Source organism: Macaca fascicularis, chromosome 5, assembly GCF_037993035.2.
Source record: "Macaca fascicularis isolate 582-1 chromosome 5, T2T-MFA8v1.1".
NCBI lineage: Eukaryota > Metazoa > Chordata > Mammalia > Primates > Cercopithecidae > Macaca > Macaca fascicularis.
In genome coordinates, this window is record NC_088379.1 from 159,703,065 (window position 1) to 159,723,448 (window position 20,384).

The 20,384-nt window shown below is 38.2% G+C and overlaps 1 protein-coding gene and 1 non-coding gene across 3 annotated transcripts in view; both read left to right on the forward strand.

Moving 5' to 3' along the window:
* Positions 1-498: 498 nt before the first annotated feature.
* Positions 499-20,384, forward strand: part of RBM46 (RNA binding motif protein 46) — a 48,777-nt gene continuing 28,891 nt past the window's right edge. For both annotated transcript variants that reach the window (XM_065545632.2, XM_074040664.1), the window contains exons 1-4: positions 499-650; positions 16,469-16,630; positions 17,546-18,013; positions 18,521-19,303. In XM_065545632.2, coding sequence (XP_065401704.1) covers positions 16,480-16,630; positions 17,546-18,013; positions 18,521-19,303 — 1,402 coding nt within the window. In that variant the 5' untranslated portion in view covers positions 499-650; positions 16,469-16,479. The remainder of the gene's footprint in view (positions 651-16,468; positions 16,631-17,545; positions 18,014-18,520; positions 19,304-20,384) is intronic.
* LOC123573831 (U2 spliceosomal RNA) lies at positions 5,762-5,948 on the forward strand. Its single transcript, XR_006698559.1, has one exon. It is a non-coding gene; the product is annotated as a U2 spliceosomal RNA (small nuclear RNA).

Consider the following 20,384-nt stretch of genomic DNA (forward strand, 5'->3'; position numbering starts at 1 on the left):
CGAGTGGAGACACGAGGACTAGCGCGAGCGCTCCTGGTGGGCCCCCCTCCCCCTGCGGCGACCCCCCGCTCTGACCGACTGGTCCCCTAAACGGTGGCGGCAGTTTTTGGTCGTTGGTCCCCGAGATTTAGGACCAACATTTGGAGACCCCAAGGGGTGAGGAGGGGAAAGGGGAAACGGGGTCACTACCAAACCACTGCTAACGGCTGGAGACAGTGCCCGGCTCATTCTCAGGGCAAATACACAGTGGGGGCTGGAGGCGGTGGCTGCGGGCTTCACCCCGCGACCTTCCCCAGCCCCGTCGAGCAGTGGGAGAGCAAGTGTCCGAGACGCTGCCTCCCGCCCCGGCAGCATCCTGCCGGAAGGCGCCCTCGCAGTCCCCCAGGCGCTGCATGGTGAGGGCCCAGCGGCCAGTCTCTTTGGCGCGTCTGGCGGCTTCTTCCGCCCCGCGGCGCAGTGCGCTCTCCGCCTTATTTCCGCTCTCCCCCGCTGCCTTCCGGCCGCTTCCCACCTATGCTGCCTTCCGTGTTCTCCTGACACGCTCCAGCCGACGACCAACGACCGCTGCAGGCCCGGGCCGCCGCCTAGCTGTTGGGCCCGCGCGTCCCCTGGAGGCTTTGGGACGCCGTCTGGGGCGTCCCGACGGCTGGGTGAGATTAAGCAGTCTCGTTTCAGAATTGAATTCAGGTTGGGTGAGCTTTAGCAGGTTCCTCGTCGTTTTCATGGCTTTCTAGACGGGGCTTAGCCTCGAACTTTCCTCTGCCGTTGTCTCTTTTCTGTCTCTTCCCCGAGTACCTCCTGTGTGCTGGGCTGTGGGCAGTGGAAGGCCGCGGGTGTTCAGGGAAGATAGCTCGCCAGTCTCCCGACATACGGACGGCAGTACGCGTCGTGGCACCACCTTTGTTTCCTGACATCTGGTAGTTTTTAAACCACTAATTTAAAAATGTTTCTTTTGAGCTACTGGAAAAATCGCAGAACCCGGAGTCAGAAGGCGCGGGATTTAATAATCCTGGCGTTAATATTCTGAGACGTTGCGAAGCTCCTTGATTTATATGGGCACCAATTTTCTCCTGTGTAAATTTAGCTTAGGTAATATTTAAGTTCTTTAAGCTTTAACTGTCTTTACATTCTTGATAAATTTCCCGTAACCTTTACGTTATATGGTAATCCTAATATAGGCAGATACCAAAGAGGAAATATCGTAAGGAGTTTTTTAGATTTCTTTGTTTTGTTTTGTTTTTTTTTTGAGACAGAGTCTCGCTCTGTCGCCCAGGCGGGAGAGCAGTGGTAGGATCTCGGCTCACTGCAACCTTCGCCTCCCGGGTTCAAGTGATTCTCCTGCCTCAGCCTCCGGCAGTAGCTGGGACTACAGGCGCGCGCCACCACGCCCAGCTAATTTTTGTATTCTTAGTAGAGACTATGTTGGCCAGGATGGTCTCGCTCTCTGGACCTCATGATCCACCCGCCTCGAGATCCCAAAGTGCTGGGATTACAGGCGTGGGAGTTTTTTTCTAAGTCTTGGCCTCTAAAATTGGCCTGATTTTGTGTTTGAGAATGGCGTTATAACCAGGAAGCAGGATATGTTGCATGTATAAGGAGAATAACATATAAAGGTCATGTTCAATTGTCGGTAGAATTTTGCTTATTTAAATAATGGGAAGATATTTTCATTGCAAGAATCACCATAATGTATATACAGTTTGACAGACTTCCGTTTGGATCTCCTTATGGGGGTCTAATGATAGATTTGTTTTCAGGGCACACATTTAAAACATTCTACTTTGTTTGCATCTGTCTGCATCTGTTTGCATTGTTAATAAAATTTGTTTGCATCTTTATAGACAAAGATGACTGTTAGTGCTGCAGTCACTAAATATTAATGCTTTCTGCTTAAGGCACTGCTTTGATTGCTAATTTTCACTTAGATTGGAGTAATGGACTTGAATATTATTGCCAAATATACATATCAACACTTAAAACGTGCATTACTGGATATATCATGAAATAAGAATTATTGATAACGAGAGCAAAGCCAGTTTATGGACTGAAATTAAGCCTCAGGTTTAATGGTGTTATTTTATTGTTAGAAGGAAGACATGTCAGTTTAAGTAGAGTTTGTGAATACAAATCAAGTAATTGCTGTAAAAATTGCCCAGATTTGCATATTAATGCCGAATATCATTTCTCATTTTACTACCCGAAGGTTGATGAGGCAAGAAAATATGATCTCTGTGTTCAGATTGGTAACAGATTTAAAATAACAGATTATGAAAGACCTTGTGTGAAGAATGGTGCACTTAATTTGGACAAGAATATGTAGATCTTTATCCTGAATTCAAAGAGCATATACACCTTCGTGTTCAAAGCAATATTTTTTAAAAGTATTAGTTACAGTTTTTTAAAGTAGCTCAAGTTTTAAGTCATTCCAAATTTAAACTTAATATTAAAACTTATCCATTATATATTTAACTTCTAGCAATAAAATGTACTCTCATTCTTTAATAAAAACAACTTAAGATGGAATTCAACTGATCCATCTACATTTATTTCAAAATAACTTTAGACTTCCGTATCCACACAATTTTGATGAACTCTTCTCATTTTCCAACCATGTTGGCTGTAGTGCAGTCTGTCAGTAAAACGAATTGCTGCTTAAAAACAAACGGAAAACCTCCATTGACCTGGCAACCGTGGTTTCCATGTACTATACTCAATGACAACTGAACAAACAAATGAGGAGTTTAGTACCATGTAATTCAAGGAATGTCATAAAGATTTAATGTGCCTCTATAAAGGCACATTTTGATCTTCTTTTTTTTTTTTTCATTATTACATTGAGTTTTTAAAACCAACAGTAAGATTATATAATGTTCACTTTCACAGCTTTCTGAATTTTTACAGTAACTTGGAAGATGAAGTTTCAATTGTAGTTTTAATACACTGACACAGTTCCTTTAAATAATTTTCATTAATATTTTCCTAAATTGTGCTTGTCATTTTTTTATTAATATTCTTTCTATTTTTGAAAGGCAGTACAAATTTGAAAATGCGTATTTTTGATAATTATTAAGAAGGTTAAAATTAAAGGAGATATAGTGAGCACTTAAAGACAAAGGCTTGATTCGGATTGATAACTTATGATTTGCTATCCTGTCTTGGCATTTTGCTTCATACCTTAGAGAGGTTTTTTTTCCTTTCTTCTATTTTTTTTCTTTTGAAAGTGAGCTAGAGAGGAATCTTTGAAAGTCCACAGTTTAGGGAAAAAAATACATATCTGAAAGCTGGAGTTAAATATGGCACAACTTTTAATTTCTCATTCCCACTTTGTCTGCAAAACCATTTTTGTCATTCTCCTACTCAGGATCCCTCCTTACTTGGATTACTTGGGTCAACAGGGAAAGGAAACAAGTTTTTTAGAATGCTTTGGAGTGCGACTCCACACCTGAAAGTGGCAGAGGACAAATTGAGTCTGGAAGCCTCAATTGATATGTCAGTTTTGCTCTAATGTATAGGACAGATGTGCTTTGTTGGATATTTAGGTAACTCTCAGATTGATTCTGGAGTATTTTAGAATGAATGTATTGTATGCTTGTTTTAGATTTGATTGTATTTCTCTGGCTATTCTTGAATTTTGCCTCTTTCAGAAATATACTTTTGTTAAATTAATACGATAAAGTTAGGTAATTTTGAACTTGTGAATTATACACATGCATATGTTTGTTTTGGAGGCTTTGAGATAACACTTTTTTATTCTAAAGAGTATAGGATTGGTGACTCTTGAGTGTGTCTTTTACTTCTGTAATTTCAAGCTTTTATAATATTTTGATTGAGATTTCTTGAGATGTACAAAGTCTAGCATATGTTTCTAGTCATTCTCTAGTATAAGGAGCCTTTAATGTGTATAGATTGGCCTGTTATTTCAACATAAGAACCTAGATAATCTCTTTAAAAATATAACTTTAGAGACATGAATTAACCCCCAAAATAGGCCTGTAAGGTAATTGTAGGGATGGGTTGGATTGCAGAAATCAGCCATTTGGAGCTAGCCATGAATTGTAGTTAAAAAAAAAAAAAAAAAAAAAAAAAGTCTTGTTTATTAAGTTAAATTCTACATTTTGGATAAAATGGGAGCATATATTGCTTCTATAACCAGTAAGTAGCATATGTAAAGAACCATATTAAGGCTGGTGCAAAAGTAATCGCTGCTTTTGCCATTAAAAGTAATGGCAAAAACAGCGATTACTTTTGCAACAGCCTTTTAAGTAGAGTCTTGTTTTTTCTCTCGCTGTTTTTCCTGTAGCCTGTTTAAAAAATCTCACAATTCCCTATTCACATTGTGTCAACATGATCTTTAGTGTAGTGGGCCAGTATGATGTCCTGTGGGATGTCGAGGCCATTGAAGACTCTCTAAACTAAATTATGGAAGAGAGTTCAGAGTTACGAATTTCTGAGGCTCCATGGTTTTGGGCCCTTGGTCTTTTCGATTACTAATTTTGTGACTTTAAGCAGGACTCTTCATATTTGCTTTTGGTTTTCTTGTCTACAGTATTGGAGGTCATCTAAGGTCCACTTGCAGTTCTAATATTTTCTTACTACAAAATCTTCAGTAATGGTATATGGCAAAACCTAGAGTGAAATAGTGTTAAATTGAGAAAGGTAGTTATATCATTTAAAATGCTCTTACTTTTAAAGGAATAGTGACAGAAAACATTGGATTTTTTAAAAGACAAAAGACTGAAAGTTGGTTGCTCAGTCAGTCCTTATCTTTTTTTTTTTTTTGATGGAGTCTCGTTCTGTCCCCCAGACTGGAGTGCGGTGGCACGATCTCAGCTCACTGCAGTCTCCACCTCCTTGGTTCAAGGAATTCCCTGCCTCAGCCTCCCGAGTAGCTGGGATTACAGGCACATGCCACCACACCTGGCTAAATTTTTTGTTTTTAATAGAGACGGGTTTCACCACGTTGGCCAGACTGGTCTTAAACTCTTGCCGTCAGGCAATCTGCTCACCTCAGCCTCCCAAAGTGCTGGGATTGCAGGCATGGGTTACCGTACCTGGCCAGTCTTTATCTTTTTGATGGTTCTGATTACAAAAAGTAACATTTCTTTTATCTGAATCTATTAATAGTACATTGTTTTATTTGTTGCATTTGGTGTCACATAAATCTTCCATGAAGTGTAGTGTAAGATACACAGCTGATAATACAGACATAAGACTTTTCCCTTGATAAAAATTATTTTCTACTTTATATTTCTGCCATTTAATAAATGTGTGAGGATATTCATCTTAAATCTTCACTTAAAAAAAAAAAACAGTAGGCCGGGCACGATGACTCACACCTTTAATCCCAGCACTTTGGGAGGCCAAGGTGGGTGGATTACGAGGTCAGGAGTTCAAGCCTGGCCAACATAGTGAAACCCCATCTCTACTAAAAATACAGAAATTAGCCAGGCATGGTGGTGCGTGCCTGTAGTCCCAGCTACTTGGGAGGCTGAGGAAGGAGAGTCACTGTACTCCAACCTGGGTGACAGAGCGAGACTCCTTCTTGGAAGACAAAAACAAAAACAAAACAATAAATGTGTGAGGTTGGTAAATTATGAGAACCTAAAAACAATATAAAGATAAATGAGATAGTACTTATCATATTGAAAGGAACAAGAAAGGAGGAAAGCTGAATAGCATTTTTTCCTTCTCCAGAGATAGAACTTTATAATACAGCTTTATTATTTTTTAATATTTATTATTTTTTAATAAGTGAGTTTCTATCGCTTCTTGGCCTTTTGGCCAAGATCAAGTATAGTATGTGTTATTACCAGTTTAATATCTGATATGTCTTCTGAGGACAAATCTTTTTGTTTTTTTATTACACTTTCAGTTCTAGGGTACATGTGCACAATGTGCAGGTTTGTTACATATGTATACATGTGCCATTTTGGTGTGCTGCACCCATTAACTCCTCATGTACATTAGGTATATCTCCTAATGCTATCCCTCCCTGCTCCCCCCACCCCAAGACAGGCCCCAGTGTGTGATGTTCCCCACCCTGTGTCCAGAGGTTCTCATTGTTCAATTTCCACCTGTGAGTGAGAACATGCAGTGTTTGGTTTTCTGTCCTCGTGATAGTTTGCTCAGAATGATGGTTTCTAGCTTCATCTGTTGCCTACAAAAGACATGAACTCATCCTTTTTTATGGCTGCATAGTATTCCATGGTGGATATGTGCCATATTTTCTTTTTTATTATTATTATACTTCTAGGGTACATGTACACAACATGCAGGTTTATTACATATGTATACATGTGCCATGTTGGTGTGCTGCACCCATTAACTGGTCATGTACATTAGGTATATCTCCTAATGCTATCCCTCTGCCCTCCCCCCACCCCACGAGAGGCCCCGGTGTGTGATGTTCCCTACCCTGTGTCCAAGTGTTCTCATTGTTCAATTCCAACTATGAGTGAGAACATGTGGTGTTTGGTTTTCTGTCTTTGTGATAGTTTGCTCAGAATGATGGTTTCCAGCTTCATCCATGTCCCTGCAAAGGACATGAACTCATCCTTTTTTATGGCTGCATAATATTCCATGGTGTATATGTGCCACATTTTCTTAATCCTGTCTATCGTTGATCGACATTTGGGTTGGTTCCAAGTCTTTGCTATTGTGAATAGTGCTGCTATAAACATACGTGTGCATGTGTCTTTATAGCAGCATGATTTATAATCCTTTGGGTATATACCCAGTAATGGGATGGCTGAGTCAAATGGTATTGCTAGTTCTAGATCCTTGAGGAATCGCCACACTGTCTTCCACAGTGGTTGAACCAGTTTAGTTTATGATCCCACCAGCAGTGTAAAAGTGTTCCTGTTTCTCCAAATCCTCTCCAGCACCTGTTGTTTTCTGACTTTTTAATGATTGCCATTCTAACTGGTGTGAGATGGTATCTCATTGTGGTTTTGATTTGCATTTCTCTGATGGCCAGTGATGATGAGCATTTTTTCATGTGTCTGTTGGCTGCATAAATGTCTTCTTTTGAGAAATGTCTGTTCATATCCTTTGCCCACTTTTTGATGGGGTTGTTTGGTTTTTTCTTGTAAATTTGTTTAAGTTCTTTGGAGATTCTGGATGTTAGCCCTTTGTCAGAGGGGTAGATTGCAAAAATTTTCTCCCATTCTGCAGGTTGCCTGTTCACTCTGATGGTGGTTTCTTTTGCTGTGCAGAAGCTCTTTAGTTTAATTAGATCCCATTTGTCAATTTCGGCTTGTGTTCCCATTGCTTTTGGTATTTTAGTCATGAAGTCCTTGCCCATGCCTATGTCCTGAATGGTATTGCCTAGGTTTTCTTCTAGGATTTTTCTGGTTTTAGGTCTAACATTTAAGTCTTTAATCCATCTTGAATTAATTATTGTATAAGGTGTAAGGAAGGGATCCAGTTTCAGCTTTCTACGTATGGCTGCCACATTTTCTTAATCCAGTCTATCATTGATGGACATTTGGGTTGGTTCCAAGTCTTTGCTATTCTGAATAGTGCCACAATAAACAAACGTGTGCATGTGTCCTTATAGCAGCATGATTTATAATCCTTTGGGTATATACCCAGTGATGGGATGGCTGGGTCAAATGGTATTTCTAGTTCTAGGTCCTTGAGGAATCGCCACACTGTCTTCCACAGTGGTTGAATCTATAAATTACCTTGGGCAGTATGGCCGTTTTCATGCTATTGATTCTTCCTATCCATGAGCATGGAATGTTCTTCCATTTGTTTGTGTCCTCTTTTATTTCATTGAGCAGTGGTTTGTAGTTCTTGTTGAAGAGGTCCTTCACATCCCTTGTAAGTTGGATTCCTAGGTATTTTATTCTCTTTGAAGCAATTGTGAATGAGAATTCACTCATGATTTGACTCCCTGTTATTGGTGTATAAGAATGCTTGTGATTTTTGCACATTGATTTTGTATCCTGAGACTTTGCTGAAGTTGCATATCAACTTAAGGAGATTTGGGGCTGAGATGATGGGGTTTTCTAAATATACAATCATGTGGTCTGCAAACGGGGACAATTTGACTTCCTCTTTTCCTAATTGAATACCCTTTCTTTCTTTCTCCTGCCTGATTGCCCTGGCCAGAACTTCCAACACTATGTTGAATAGGAGTGGTGAGAGAGGGCATCCCTGTCTTGTGCCAGTTTTCAAAGGGAAGGCTTCCAGTTTTTGCCCATTCAGTATGATATTCGCTGTGGGTTTCTTATAAATAGCTCTTATTACTTTGAGATACGTCCCATCAATACCTAGTTTATTGAGAGTTTTTAGCATGAAGGGCTCTTGAATTTTGTCAAAGGCCTTTTCTGCATCTATTGAGATAATCATGTGGTTTTTGTCTTTGGTTCTGTTTGTATCCTGGATTACGTTTATTGATTTGCGTATGTTGAACCAGCCTTGCATCCTAGGGATGAAGCCAACTTGATCATGGTGGATAAGCTTTTTGATGTGCTACTGGATTCGATTTGCCAGTATTTTATTGAGGATTTTTGCATTGATGTTCGTCAGACATACTGGTCTAAAATTCTTTTTTGTTGTTGTTGTGTCTCTGCCAGGCTTTGGTATCAGGATAATGCTGGCCTCATAAAATGAGTTAGGGAGGATTCCCTCTTTTTCTGTTGATGGGAATAGTTTCAGAAGGAATGATACCAGCTCCTCTTTGTACTTCTTGTAGAATTCGGCTGTGAATCTGTCTGGCCCTGGACTTTTTTTGATTGGTAGGCTATTAATTATTGCCTCGATTTCAGAGCCTGTTATTGGTCTATGCAGGGATTCAGCTTCTTCCTGGTTTAGTCTTGGGAGGGTGTATGTGTCCAGGAATTTTCCATTTCTTCTAGATTTTCTAGTTTTTTTTGCATAGAGGTGTTTATAGTATTCTCTGATGGTAGTTTGTATTTCTGTGGGATTGGTGGTGATATCCCCTTTATCATTTTTTGTTGCATCTATTTGATTCTTCTCTCTTTTCTTTTTTATTAGTCTTGCTAGCGGTATGTCAACTTTGTTGATCTTTTCAAAAAACCAGTTCTTGGATTCATTGAATTTTTGAAGGGTTTTTTTGTGTCTCTGTCTCCTTCAGTTCTGCTCTGATCTTAGTTATTTCTTGCCTTCTGCTAGCTTTTGAATGTGGTTGCTCTTCTCTAGCTCTTTTAATTGCAGTGTTGGCTAGTCAATTTTGATCTTTCCTGCTTTCTCTTGTGGGCATTTAGTGCTATAAATTTCCCTCAACATACTGCTTTAAATGTGTCCCAGAGATTCTGGTATGTTGTGCTGAGGACAAATCTTAAATGGATTTTTCGAGCAAGGAGAGGCTTGCTGCATCCACTCCACTCATCAACTTGATATTGCAGTACCTCCAGAACAGTGCATTCCCCTCAGGGAAATAAATTTAAAAAAAAAAAAGCAAAATGAGTTTCTTCAGAATATCACATATACCCGTTTTTCAAATGTAAATATATGTTAAAATGAACTCTTAGGGCCCAGATTGTATTCATGGGTAGATATTGTATGATATTACAATTATGACACAATGTTGACTAAGACAATGCAGAATTCTGTTACTGGTCAGACTAGGGAAGTTTTAAGAAGTTTTCTATTTATATTTGGACAGGTTGCTCTTAATGTTTGCTAACATGAAAAGTTTTATCATGGAAAAGGGGGAGAAGTTAGCCATTTCATTGATGGGACAAGTGACTAAAAAGATCAGACGGGAGGTAGGAAGAACTGGCAGGTTGAATCTAATAAAATGAGATTAAGTTGATTCTAAAATCTGGTTACTTGATATAGGGCAGGGCAGATTTGAGGTTTTTGTTGACAGCATGCTGAATTTTAGCTGACAATAGCATGCAGCTGTGTAGAACACCATTGTGCTGTTTCTCTGTACTGCTGGAGTTTTCGATTTTGGCCAACCACACTTTTGAAGGAAGAAGAGATAGGATAATGAGAGAACATAAACTATGTCATATAAGAAACAGTTAAGTAGCATTTTCTTGTGGTTCTGTAGAAAATAGATAGGCCGGGCGCGGTGGGTCAAGCCTGTAATCCCAGCACTTTGGGAGGCCGAGACAGGTGGATCACGAGGTCAGGAGATCGAGACCATGCTGGCTAACACGGTGAAACTCCGTCTCTACTAAAAATACAAAAAACTAGCCGGGCGAGGTGGCGGGTGCCTGTAGTCCCAGCTACTCGGGAGGCTGAGGCAGGAGAATGGCGTAAACCTGGGAGGCAGAGCTTGCAGTGAGCTGAGATCCGGCCACTGCACTCCAGTCTGGGCGACCGAGCGAGACTCCGTCTCAAAAAAAAAAAAAAAAAAAAAGAAACGTAATAGATAGGCCAAGGACAATTAGGGTATCATGCCAAAACACTTGAATTAAAGCTGAAAAGTTCTTTTTAACTGAAACTTTTCTTGGCCTTAAATACACAGATGATCATTATGATCCTTTTAAGAGGGATGTGTAGTGATTTCTCAGATATGTTTAGACATGGAACATATTTTGGAGACCTGTTAATCACCTCTGGAACAATGTTTTAAGGGATGCCAGTTTAGGAAGTGTCTGGTTAAAATAGCTGATAATGAGGTCAGGTGCCGTGACTCACGCCTGTAATTCCAGCACTTTGGGAGGCCAAGGTGGTGGATCACTTGAGCCCAAGAGTTCGAGACCAGCCTGGACAACATGTTGAAACACCATCTCTATAAAAAATTAGCTGGGTGTGGTGGTGCATGACTGTAGTCCCAGGTACTTGGAATTGAATCATCTTTTGAATGCCATTATGTGAAAGAAGCAGGTTCTCTGTGGCCAGAAGGTGAAAATCAGGATTGATATGTGAAAGTTACCAGGAAAGAGATTATGATACATTATAAGAAATAACTTTCTTAAATAGTTATTCAAAGTTTAGTTGCTCTAGAGGATGAGTTCTTTGTAAGAATCAAAAATAAGATGAATATCTTCTTTGTGGCAATATTATAAAGAGGATACACATATCAGGTGGATGGTTGAATTAGATGATTTTTAATATCTCTTAATAAATCTGAAATTATTTTTATTAATGGTTTTCCAAAAAGTTTTATTGCTGAACTTTTCCATCTAAGTTAATACAGTGTTTGGGTTGTTTTAAAAAGCATGCAATAGTTTTTCAAAGAAGGTATGAATAATTGATTTGATGTTATAATCTAAAAAAATTATGAAAAATATCTGGATTCAGGTACTTGCATTGCTATTTGTAAGTTTTATGACCTCAAGTAAATCACATAGCTTTTCAGAGATGTGAATTTTAAATATCTAAAATTACGGTAATACAAGTAGGGGTTAGGAGCCCAGCATTTGGGCAAACAGATTTCTAATTTGAATACCATGTTTACCTTATCAATTTAATAGCAGTATGACTCTCTCTTGGTCTCGATTTGTGTATTTTTAAAATGGAAAAGAAAAATACATACAGGATTACTAAAAGAATAAATGAGATAATGTATATAAAGTGCCTGTCATTATATGTGGTATTTAATATGCCAAATCATTAAATGTAGAAATAAAATGGAATTTCATAGATTAGGAAAGTGAAGGTCTCCTGACCAACAACTGTAATTCAGGTCGTCTCCCACACAGTTGCATTATTTTTAGTTAAATCATGATGTCTCTCCTTCTCTGTCTCATTCATTGAATGAACATTCATCATATGCCAGGAAGTCTGCATGGTGCTTGGGATTCAGAAATGAAAGGCTAGACCCTTCTCAATGTCTGGTAGCAGGAGGGAGGTAGAGGGAATTGACAGTCATAGCATCTGAAATGGATTCTGTGATATAAGGATATAAGTATATATAAGGGAATACTCGATTTAGAGTTGAGAGGGAAGGTCAGGGAGGGCTTTCCTGGAGAATATTAGGGGTAGGAAAGGCCAAGAAATTACAGAAGGACTATAGGAACAATTTATGTAAAGGAACATATGAGCACCTGGCATATTTGAGAATTTGCAGATAGGTCAGCATTGTTGTTGGCATATCATAAGAAATGAAGCTGGAGGGAGAGATGATTAAGAGATCCTTATGGCTTTCTAAAGAATTTAGATTTTATTTTTAACGAACTGGAAAACCCCTGAAAGGGCCTTTTAATTTTAACTAAGTAGCATATGCTCTTGATAATCACAGAAAAATGAGAAGTAAAGGTTACTTGACTCCTTATGCCTACTCACCAATGATAACTACCAGTAAAGTTCCTTGTAAATTGTTTCATTTTTTTTTTTTTTTTTTGAGACGGAGTCTGGCTTTGTCGCCCAGGCTGGAGTGCAGTGGTGCAATCTTGGCTTACTGCAAGCTCTGCCTCCCAGGTTCATGACATTCTCCTGCCTCAGCCTCCGGAGTAGCTGGGACTACAGGCGCCTGCCACCACGCCCAGCTAATTTTTTGTATTTTTTAGTAGAGACGAGGTTTCACCGTGTTAGCCAGGGTGGTCTCGATCTCCTGACCTTGTGATCTGCACGCCTCGGCCTCCCAAAATGCTGGGATTACAGGCGTGAGCCACCGCGCCTGGCCTGTTTCAACATTTTTATATTCCTACACAGCCATCTATGAATGTGTACATGTGTATCTTTAAAACAACACATAGACAGTTGATATGAAAGTAAATGTATTTTCCTACTTGCTCTTTCTCACATACTTCTTGAATATTTTTCCGTATCAGTACACGCAAATCTATGATATTCTTTAACAGCTGCATAACGTTCCTTGTGTAGTCGTATCCTGATTTTTGATGCATCCTCTACTGAAGAACAGCTAGATATTTTCTAGACTGTTATTTCTATATACAGTGTTTCAGTGAACATTCTTACGCTTATGTCTTTGTATACTCTTGCAGTTATATCTGTAGGTTAAATTTTTAGTAATTATGAAGTATATGTGCATTTTAGATTTTGATAACTGTTACCAAATTTCCCTCTAAAAGGATAATTTCAGTAATGCATACGCACTAGCAGTGTATGAAGTCTTAAGTTTTCCCTTCTGGTGGACTTCCCAGTGGATAATTATTGAGTACGTTCTGTGTGCCAAGGCTATGGTGGGTACTAGAGTACTAGAGAAAGTGTTCAAGGCTGAAGTGGTCTTTGCCCTCATGCAGCCCAGAGTTTGAACCATAGGAAGCCTGCAGGTGTTTTGTTTGGTCTGTGCACTTTTGTTACTGTTTTACAATTAAATTAATTTTCAGTTTTTAAATATTGAGAGATTTTGAAAAATTGGAAAATTTGGTATAACTGGAGGCAAGCTGGATTCTCTTGTATTAGTTTGCTGGAGTTTAGTAGCCACTGCCCTTTTCAGATGTTGCATTGTACTTTCTAGGAGCACGGTCCATTCCATTTCTTATGGCCTCATTTCTTGATCTCTTAACATTTATTGCCAGAGTCTTATAAAAGCATTTGAGTGATTGATTGATACTCAAATTTAAAATACCTAAAACTGAACTCTGATCTTAGCCCTAAAACCAGTTCTACTTAGTCTTCATCTCCTTGTTGCTTAGGCCAGAACTGTGGTATCATCCTTTACTTGCCTGTTTATCTCACAGTATGTCAGAAAATTCTATTGGATGTACTTAAAAATATATCTCAAGTCAGACCACTTATCCTTTCCACCTCAACCTCTCTGGCCCATGCCACCATCATCTCTTGCCTGGATTTTAGTAGTAATCATCTAAGTGGTCTCGCTGCTTCCACCTTTGCCCTTCTACTGACTTCCCCTTGTAACAGCCAGATGATCCTTTTACAATGAAAGAACCTATTACTCGTATGTTCAAAATCTATAGTAGCCCCTCATTTAACTCATAGTAAAAGCTGAAGTTTATAAGAAGTTACCTAACTTACAAGGTATACCTTGTAAATGCCAAGTACACCTTTATATAAAGGCTTTGTCTTGGTTTCTCCATTTGTATGGGATGTTCTTCCCAGATAGCTGAATGGGTAGGCTCCTTAATTCTTTGCTGGAACGTTACCTTTTTGGTGAAGTCTGCACTAGCTTTCTTGTTTAAATTTGCATGTTCTCTTCCCTTGTCAGCCTTCCACTGACCCATGTGCCCTATTACTGTTCCTTTTTTCCCTAAGTATTCTTACCTCTTATTATTTGCTTATTTTTTTTATCGTCTGCTATTTTTTTCCCCATTAGAGTGTAAGCTATGCAAGGGAGAAACTTTGGCCTTTTATTTACTAATAATATCCCAGATGTAAGGTATAGTACATAGAATATAGTTGGTGCTTAATAAATATTTGTTGAACAAATGAATAAATTTTGAATTTGCAGGCTCTGCTGTGCAGTTTGTTTTTCTTACTGTTTTATTAGGTAATAATAATAGGAAATACATGTATAATGCTTATATCCTAAGACCTATTTTAAACCCTTTATTTTGAATTCCCTGAATCCTTCTACCCTGAGGTAGAAACTAATATTATCTACTTATTATAGACAGGTAGACATAGGCATTGAGAGGCTAAATAATCTGTCCAAAGTCAGAGCTTAGTAAACGAAGAACCAGGGTTCAGAGTTTTTAGCCAGTCTTTAACCCGAGTCTGCACTTTATAACACCATGCCAGTCTTTTTATTTTAGGAAATTAGCTCTTTATGATGTGTTGCAGATCATTTTTTATGTGTAATTTTTTTGACTTAGTTTTTGTGAACTTTTCTTTTTTGCCTTCTAAAGTATTTTTATGTAGTAAAAAAAAATCTATTAATGTATTTTTTTGGGGGATTTGTTTATTTCAGACAGGATCTTGCCCTGTTGCCCAGACCAGAGTGCAGTGGTGTGTAATCACGGCTCACTGCAGCCTCAAACTCTCAGGTACCTTTGAAGCTTTTAAACTTATTTTTTAGAATGATCTCCCTGAGTTAAAAAATTAATAATTTAGTCATTTTCTTCCTTATTTTTGATTTGAAATAGAAGTTTAAATTAAGCAGATACATATTTTATATCACCCTGACAGCATTATGGAGATTTTGTTTGACGGCAACAAAATTAAAAGTTGGAACAACATTTAGGAACCTAGCACTAATTGAAGAAAGAAATAATTGAGAACAGGCTGTAGGGATGAACAGGAATAGACTGATTTCAAGAAATATTTAGGGCCGGGTGCAGTGGCTCACACTTATAACCTCAACACTTTGGGAGGCCTAGGTGGGTGGATTGGTTGAGCTCAGTAGTTTGAGACCAGCCTGGGCAACGTGGTGAAACCCAGTCTCTACACACAACAATAAATACAAATTTAGCTGGGCATGTTGTGCCTGTAGTCCCAGCTACTTGGTGGACTGAGGTGGGAGAATCACTTGAGACCAGGAGGCCAAGGCTGCAGGAGCCACCTTCACACCACTGCACTCTAGCCTGGGTGACAAAGTGAGACTTTTGTCTCAAAAAATGAAATAAATATTTGATAAAGTCTTCAAGTCTTAGTGACTGATGAGCTGTGCATCAAAGGACTCTGGATAATACCCAGATTTCTGGTTGTGAGAGTTTGGAAGAGAGGAAATAATGTTTGTTGGGGTGCCATTTATTGGTTGAATGGATGAATCATTGAAATGAGGTAAAACAGAAAGGAACAGGTTTGAAAGATAAAATTATACTCAGTTTTTCATATGTTGAATTTGAGGTGCTTTATGAATATCTCATTTTCAACACTTAGGTTCATTGGGCAATTTGATAAATGAGAGTCTTAGCTTAGGAAAGAAAATTGGGCTTAGAGAAGTTTTAGGGAAGTACTAAACTCTGTGAGTGCATGAGCTACTTTCTTGCCTTTTTTTTTCCCCCCGGGATTAATACATTGGATATAATATAAAAATAGCTTGGAAACAGCTTTAAAGACTGTAAAAAGACTGTATGTTTGTAGTGTGTATTATAGGTTGTTTTTGTAGCTATATTCATTATCACTCAGAAGAGAGTATTAGTGTCTCTACAGTGGAGTCTGTCATGAAGGTGGGAGTGGAAAGGATATGTCACCAAGAATCACTACTCTAGAGCAAAAATTCAGATATTTTAAAACTAGGAAGGACTTAAAGGCTACCTAATTTAGCAATGAGAGTTTATAGTTTCTGAATATTCCATTTTCATAAAGCCAACTTGAGGGGACTTCCTGTTCTTCCTGTTCTTTAGGAGACTCTCAGGTAAAGTTGTGACAGAAGATATGCCGTATAATTTTGTTTTTCCATTCTTTGTTCCTTTCTCTTTTTCACTGTTTGTATCCCTTTCTTATAGCTTAGGCGTTCTAAAGATACTGCATATGCATAATTGGTCAGTGACATCGAAAGAAGTTTCCAAGTTTCCACTGTAGGGAAGAGCTTTGGGGCAGAACCTCAGAGGACAGTGAAGGCTAATCAAACATGCCAGCCACAACTGTCTTTGTTTTGCTGCAACCCAAAGAAATGCCATATAGATTCTTGGTATTCTGTTGTAAACTTAACCAGTGTTATTAAACTTTATTTTAGGAACTGCAACCATGAATGAAGAAAATATAGATGGAACAAATGGATGCAGTAAAGTTCGAACTGGTACTCAGAATGAAGCAGCATTACTTGCTTTGATGGAAAAGACTGGTTACAACATGGTTCAGGAAAATGGACAAAGGAAATTTGGTGGTCCTCCTCCAGGTGTGGATTTGTTAACAGTCTTTTAAATTTAATCTTTAACCTCGTCATGTAGATTCGATGTGTATCCCCACAAGTATTCCAAAAAATAGCTCTCTCCTTGTAACTGCTTTAAGACACTTGTTTTTACTGTTGAGGAGAAAGAGTTAGATTATAAATGTTATTCATGTCTTACCCTTAAATTTTTTCAGCCCTGCTCTTCATCTAAGAAGCAGTTGAGAAAGAAGCTGGGCTAGGTTGAGAGAGAAGTCAGGATTGGGAAAGTAGGGAAAAGGGTGCTACTCTAGGTGTTAAAGAGGAGATCATCTGGGGAGGAATTTGAAACAGCACTTAGTAGGCAAGTGGTGTTTAAACTAGAAAACCAAATGAAAACGGGTAAATAGAATGTTTGACTTTTCTACCAATAGCCAGTACAATTCCTTTGCTCAAAACCCTTCAGTTTATCACACTTAAAATAAAAATCTGTCTTCTGGTTACCTCAATGGCTGCAGCACTTACCACTTTCTTCCTTTCTCAAGTACATGTTAACTGTACAGGCTTCCATAATCTATGTTGCTCTGACATGTAAAGCACTTGCTTTTTCTTCTTTCCGAATGCCCTTTTCCCAGATAATCCTCATGGCTCACTCCCTCATTCTATTCAGGTCTGTGCTTAAATCTCATGTACCCAGAGATTTGCCTGACCACTCCCTTGATTTTCTTCATAGCACTTATCACTCACTTGTTATCTCCCTTCTGTATTGAATATTAGCTTCATAAGGGAAGGGGCTTTATTTTGTCCACTGTTGTATCACCAATACCTAGAATTGTGAGTGGCACATAGCACAGCAAATTTGTTGAATGAATATATCATTGAATAGTGAGTAGAAATATCTGATTCGAATTTATGTGTCTATTCCTATTCATTTTTGTTGTTCAGGTTGGGAAGGTCCACCTCCACCTAGAGGCTGTGAAGTTTTTGTAGGAAAAATACCTCGTGATATGTATGAAGATGAGTTAGTTCCTGTATTTGAAAGAGCTGGGAAGATATATGAATTTCGACTTATGATGGAATTTAGTGGTGAAAATCGAGGTTATGCTTTTGTGATGTACACTACAAAAGAAGAAGCCCAGTTAGCCATCAGAATTCTTAATAATTATGAAATTCGACCAGGGAAGTTTATTGGTGTGTGTGTAAGCTTGGATAATTGTAGGTTATTTATTGGAGCTATTCCCAAGGAAAAGAAGAAAGAAGAAATTTTAGATGAAATGAAGAAAGTTACAGAAGGAGTTGTAGATGTCATTGTTTATCCAAGTGCAACTGATAAGACCAAAAATCGTGGTTTTGCATTTGTGGAATATGAATCTCACAGAGCTGCTGCTATGGCAAGGAGGAAACTAATTCCAGGTAAACTGATTCTTTTAAAGGTTGTTTTTCAGTATTAACCTTTTTACAAATATGGAGAAATGATAGTACATCACGGATCAATATTATCGAAATAAATAATGCCACTTAAAGAGGAGTAAAGAATTGTTTGAGTAATGAAGTAAAATAAATCACATAATTCTAAAAGACAAGAAATCGTTCCTGTAAAATGAGTCCTATTTATGATATTTTTGCTGGATGTATACACTTTGAGCTATTAATTGTTTAATAAAAATCCAAAGGGCAACACTTAATTCTTCTGATAAAGTCTATCTTTGAAGTATATTTGTTCTATTGACTCTTAAATTACATAGTAAGTTTTAGTTGTTTACTTTAGTAAAAATTTTTGTGTGAATAGGAAACAAATGCTTAACCAAATTTATTGACGTGTGGTTGAGTTTCTGCTTCTCTGGGGAAACAGTTTTACTGAACATCTTTAACTTTTATTCTTTATTTTAATTCTCTTCAAATTATTATTTTTTTTTACAGGAACATTCCAACTATGGGGCCACACCATTCAGGTAGATTGGGCTGACCCAGAGAAAGAAGTGGATGAGGAAACCATGCAGAGAGTTAAAGTTCTTTATGTAAGAAATTTAATGATCTCAACTACAGAGGAAACAATTAAAGCAGAATTCAATAAATTTAAGCCTGGTGCAGTTGAACGAGTAAAGAAACTTAGAGATTATGCTTTTGTTCACTTTTTCAACCGAGAAGATGCAGTGGCAGCCATGTCTGTTATGAATGGAAAATGCATTGATGGAGCAAGTATTGAGGTAACACTAGCTAAACCAGTAAATAAAGAAAACACTTGGAGACAGCATCTTAATGGTCAGATTAGTCCAAATTCTGAAAATCTGATTGTGTTTGCTAACAAAGAAGAGAGCCACCCAAAAACTCTAGGCAAGCTGCCAACTCTTCCTGCTCGTCTCAATGGTCAACATAGCCCAAGTCCGCCTGAAGTTGAAAGATGCACTTACCCTTTTTATCCTGGAACAAAGCTTACTCCGATTAGTATGTATTCTTTAAAATCCAATCATTTTAATTCTGCAGTAATGCATTTGGATTATTACTGCAACAAAAATAATTGGGCACCACCAGAATATTATTTATATTCAACAACAAGTCAAGATGGGAAAGTACTCTTGGTCTATAAGATAGTTATTCCTGCTATTGCAAATGGATCCCAGAGTTACTTCATGCCAGACAAACTCTGTACTACGTTAGAAGATGCAAAGGAACTGGCAGCCCAGTTTACATTACTTCATTTGGGTAAGTTTTAAAATATTTTAAACAGTGTAAAATATGAAATTAGGAAATACTGTAGATTGTTTTTCAATTCATTTATTTTGAACTCAACATTAGTGGTAAGTATGTAACATAAATTTTATCTCAATTTTATAAAGTCATAACTTTCTTGAAATTTGTGCCCTGTAAAATCTTCCTACATTTAGCTTTTTTTTGTTTTTTTTTTGAGAGATGGAGTCTCGTTCTGTCACCTAGGCTGTAGTGCAGTGGCACGATCTTGGCTCACTGCAACCTCTGCCTCCTAGGTTCAAGTGATTCTCCTGCCTCAGCCTCCCGCATAGCTGGGACTACAGGCGCGTGCCACCAGGCCCAGCTAATTTTTTGTATTTTTAGTAGAGACGGGGTTTCACGGTGTTAGCCGGAATGGTCTCAATCTCCTGACCTTGTGATCTGCCCGCCTCAGCCTCCCAAAGTGCTGGGATTACAGGTGTGAGCCACCGCGCACGACCTACGTTTAGTTTTTTAAGCATTACCTAACCTGCGCGAAAATTTGCTTTTGACTTACTACAGTGTTCATAATCCTGTTTTATTAATTTATTGTTTTTTTAATGACTAATTCTCAGTTGAAATAAAGATTTTTTTGTGTAAGTTACAGGATATGTTAATTAAACCAATTTATAATAGAGTGTCCCTGTATCTTTGGTGAAGTCTACATAATGATCTTTTTGAGGGGCAGGGGTAGGGAGTTAGTAAAATCAGTGGGATTTCAGATGGATAGTGTGCAGACACAGCTTTATGCTCACCAATCTGGAAATTTATATTATCACTCATGAAAGACAAAAAGCATCAGTAAGAGATGTTTGTGACCATTCTCTTTTTTAGCTTCATGTTTTTCAAACAGTAAATTTTCTTTAAAACGTTTGAAGGATAATTATGAAAGGTTTTGCAAAAGCATAAAAAGATATGCTAACTAAGTATTTGACATTGTAAAGGAAGAGACATAATATCACTATGGTGTTTTCCTGCTTGCTGTTTTTTACTGTTAGGTTAGCCTCCCCTGCCCCCGCAACCTGTTTATTTTTTTTAATGCAGCTATAGATTTTAG